Source organism: Panthera pardus, unplaced genomic scaffold (assembly GCF_024362965.1).
Source record: "Panthera pardus isolate Hobbes unplaced genomic scaffold, ASM2436296v1 HiC_scaffold_2, whole genome shotgun sequence".
Lineage (NCBI taxonomy): Eukaryota > Metazoa > Chordata > Mammalia > Carnivora > Felidae > Panthera > Panthera pardus.
In genome coordinates this window covers 73,597,757-73,600,593 of record NW_026526765.1, presented here as the reverse complement: position 1 = coordinate 73,600,593, position 2,837 = coordinate 73,597,757, and the positions used below count along the sequence as shown (strand labels likewise).

Sequence of the window (2,837 nt, the reverse complement as noted above, 5' to 3'; positions counted from 1 at the left end):
CTTAAGATGCATTTCTTGTTGTTGTTGTTGTTGTTGTTGTTGTTATTTTTTCAACGTTTTTTATTTATTTTTTGGGACAGAGAGAGACAGAGCATGAACAGGGGAGGGGCAGAGAGAGAGGGAGACACAGAATCGGAAACAGGCTCCAGGCTCCGAGCCATCAGCCCAGAGCCTGACGCGGGGCTCGAACTCACGGACCGCGAGATCGTGACCTGGCTGAAGTCGGATGCTTAACCGACTGCGCCACCCAGGCGCCCCATGTTGTTGTTATTTTTAATGACTGAAACAGAACATATCTAAAACCACAGCTTTTGGAAGGACCATTTGTTCTTGCTGATCTTGTACCTCTCCTTGAACTTGATCTTGGCCTCTTGTTGGGCCTTGCATTTAAGAGCAAGGACTCTGAAGACATCCTTCTTGCCCACAGTCTTGTCCCAGAGGATATCCACAGAGTGCCTTATGGGCATGAAGTGACTGTAGTTATAAACTTTCACAAAAGACTTGATCTTTGACCTTTTGGTGATTTTCTTCTTGTCCATGGCAGCGGTCACTTTGCAGGGATAGCAGTCAATTCCAGCCACCAGGGCATGGCTGTAGGGATGGTCTGAGATGCCATCATCAATGTTCTTCACAATGACCGCTTTGTGTCCAGAATAGCGTCTGGTCCAGACTGGCACCACCTTCCTGACACCAGCCCATCTCAACACCAGCCACTTGAGCCCACAGCAGAAAGGAAGTTAAGATGCTTATTTCAAAGAATATGCAATTGCCATATTTAAGTTTCTTTATCTAAAAAGTGAGAATTTAAAATTGGTACCACTATTCTTATCACTTTAAGGACAACAAATTCCTTTGAATATATCAGAAATGGGTGTGTGAAAATTTACTTCCACTGCTACCTTCTTGCACAGTTTCCTCATGCTTCTCAGATTATAACTTTGCTTGCATCTAATCATAAAACAAATTTTGAGAGACGGAGAGAAAATATAAATTCTGTAACTCTTCTAGCATTCATGGATGAAATCTTTTGTAGATTAAATACTGCATCATACTCCATGAATATTTAATTAAAATAGTTATTGTCAGTTTGACTTGGAAAAATTTTTAATTCATTGGAATATGGGGTTTTGATAAATGTGAGGATGTTGGTAAAATTATACAATGGAATTCTTATTCAATTCCAAATTTTGAATTAAAAGCACTTTTAGAGGTACCATTAAGTACAGTTATATTGCATTATAACTGTATTGAGCATAGTTTGTTTTACATTTATCAACTCACTTGTTCCCCCACATCAACCACGGAGTGAGAAGGCAGTAAATTGCAAGGTATTGCTTTTCCAACTCAGAAGATCTGTTTAAAATGCAGATTCTGAGTCACTAGTTCTGGGATCTAGACAGCTTTTCTGCATGTCTAACAAGCTCACCAGTCACACTGATATTTTTCCTTCAGGGACCATACTTTGAATAGCAAAGTCCTGAAAAAACCCATTAAACTCAACGTCTGGAAATGTAAACTTTAGCCTCAGCTGTAATTTTTCAGTTGACAATATAAAGCAAATTACTTTATCTCTGAGCTGAGTCTTTTCACTTCTAAAGTAAAGGTATTTGAGTTATTATTCTGTGATTTCTTTTTATTAATTAAGAAACTGCTGATCACAGAGGTAAAGAAATTTCTCAAATTCACACATTAGTGACAACTCCTGTTTTCTGACAACTGCAGGTTTTCTGATGGTGGTTAAAGCTTTTCACTTTACCATACCAGTAACAGAACCTGAACCCATTTATATAGAGCATCATGCCTGAAAATAAGAGGAATCATGCAGAGCTATTTTACAAGATACCTTGAGAAATTTTTGTAGATTGAACTGTTATTACTTTAATGGATTTTATATTTTTCATGCTATATCAATAGTTTTCCCTTTTATTTATTTCCACTATTTATTATTTTTATTCCATAGACCTTTCTCCTACTTTTAAACAACCCTTGACCAAGTGATAGCAGCACCTTTAAGCAAAGCTATTCTTCACAGCAGTCTTATATCAATGCCAGCTGTGATTTCATTTATATTGAATCACTGTAATTCCTGAAACAATTTATAAAGTTTTGCAACCCTGATTTAAACTTAAATTTTCATGAAATAAAGGTACATGTAGACCATATTCATCTGTATGTTTCTATTTTTCATTTTTGTGACTAAAGTTGGGCTTGCGGATATAAACTTGCTGGCATACCTTCACTGAGTAGTAGAACCTTCGTTCTAAAGCAAATGTGGATAAAAATCTGAACATGCTTGCCTGCAGGTGTATTGAGTATCTCATTAGCATTGCACTTATTACCTCTTGCAATCTACATGACAGTGTTTGGGCATGGATAAACAGGTGCACATGGGCATAGGACCAAATCTAAGACGAAACACAAGTGACCAGTGTGCTTCTACATATTTAGGCCAACTGGTAGTTTTTTATTGACTACAGATGGTTACTGACTACACAATAATAAGCTTCCAGTTGACTGATTATATTTTTAAGTAACCCTAATTTTTTTTTCTCACAGCTAGGAACTCCAATTTGTACTCAGGATAAATTTTAGCACATATGACGGCCTTATAGCCCAGATGTACCCTTGAAGTCAGTGGAGATTTCAGTCCTCATTTACAGCTGAAGACTCATTTTCATATTTTAAGAGCACGAAGAAATGAGCCAGTTCAACTCTACTCATCTTTCCCAGAGTTCTTCCCCGATTTTTAAATGTGTGCTTTCTGGGGCTCAAATGAATGCACTGCAGGAGACACAGAGTCAAAATATATATGTAAATTATTTTATTTTTGGAACATT

The 2,837-nt window shown here is 37.3% G+C and overlaps 1 protein-coding gene across 1 annotated transcript; it reads right to left on the bottom strand.

The window, feature by feature from the left end:
- Window positions 1–296: 296 nt before the first annotated feature.
- Window positions 297–2,291, bottom strand: LOC109267412 (60S ribosomal protein L27-like). Its single transcript, XM_053907673.1, has 2 exons — window positions 2,235–2,291; window positions 297–713 (listed from the first exon to the last, which is right to left on the bottom strand). The coding sequence occupies exons 1-2, from the start codon at window positions 2,289–2,291 to the stop codon at window positions 297–299; spliced, it is 474 nt and encodes a 157-aa protein (XP_053763648.1).
- Between the last annotated feature and the right edge of the window lie 546 nt (window positions 2,292–2,837).

Excerpts from the sequence above, each read along its gene's own strand:
- LOC109267412 (XM_053907673.1), bottom strand. The coding sequence starts at position 2,291 with ATGTTCAGATTTTTATCCACATTTGCTTTAGAACGAAGGTTCTACTAC. Across the intron at positions 714-2,234 it reads GGTTCTACTACTCAGTGAAG|TGGCTGGTGTTGAGATGGGC; the intron begins GTATGCCAGCAA and ends TGTGGGCTCAAG.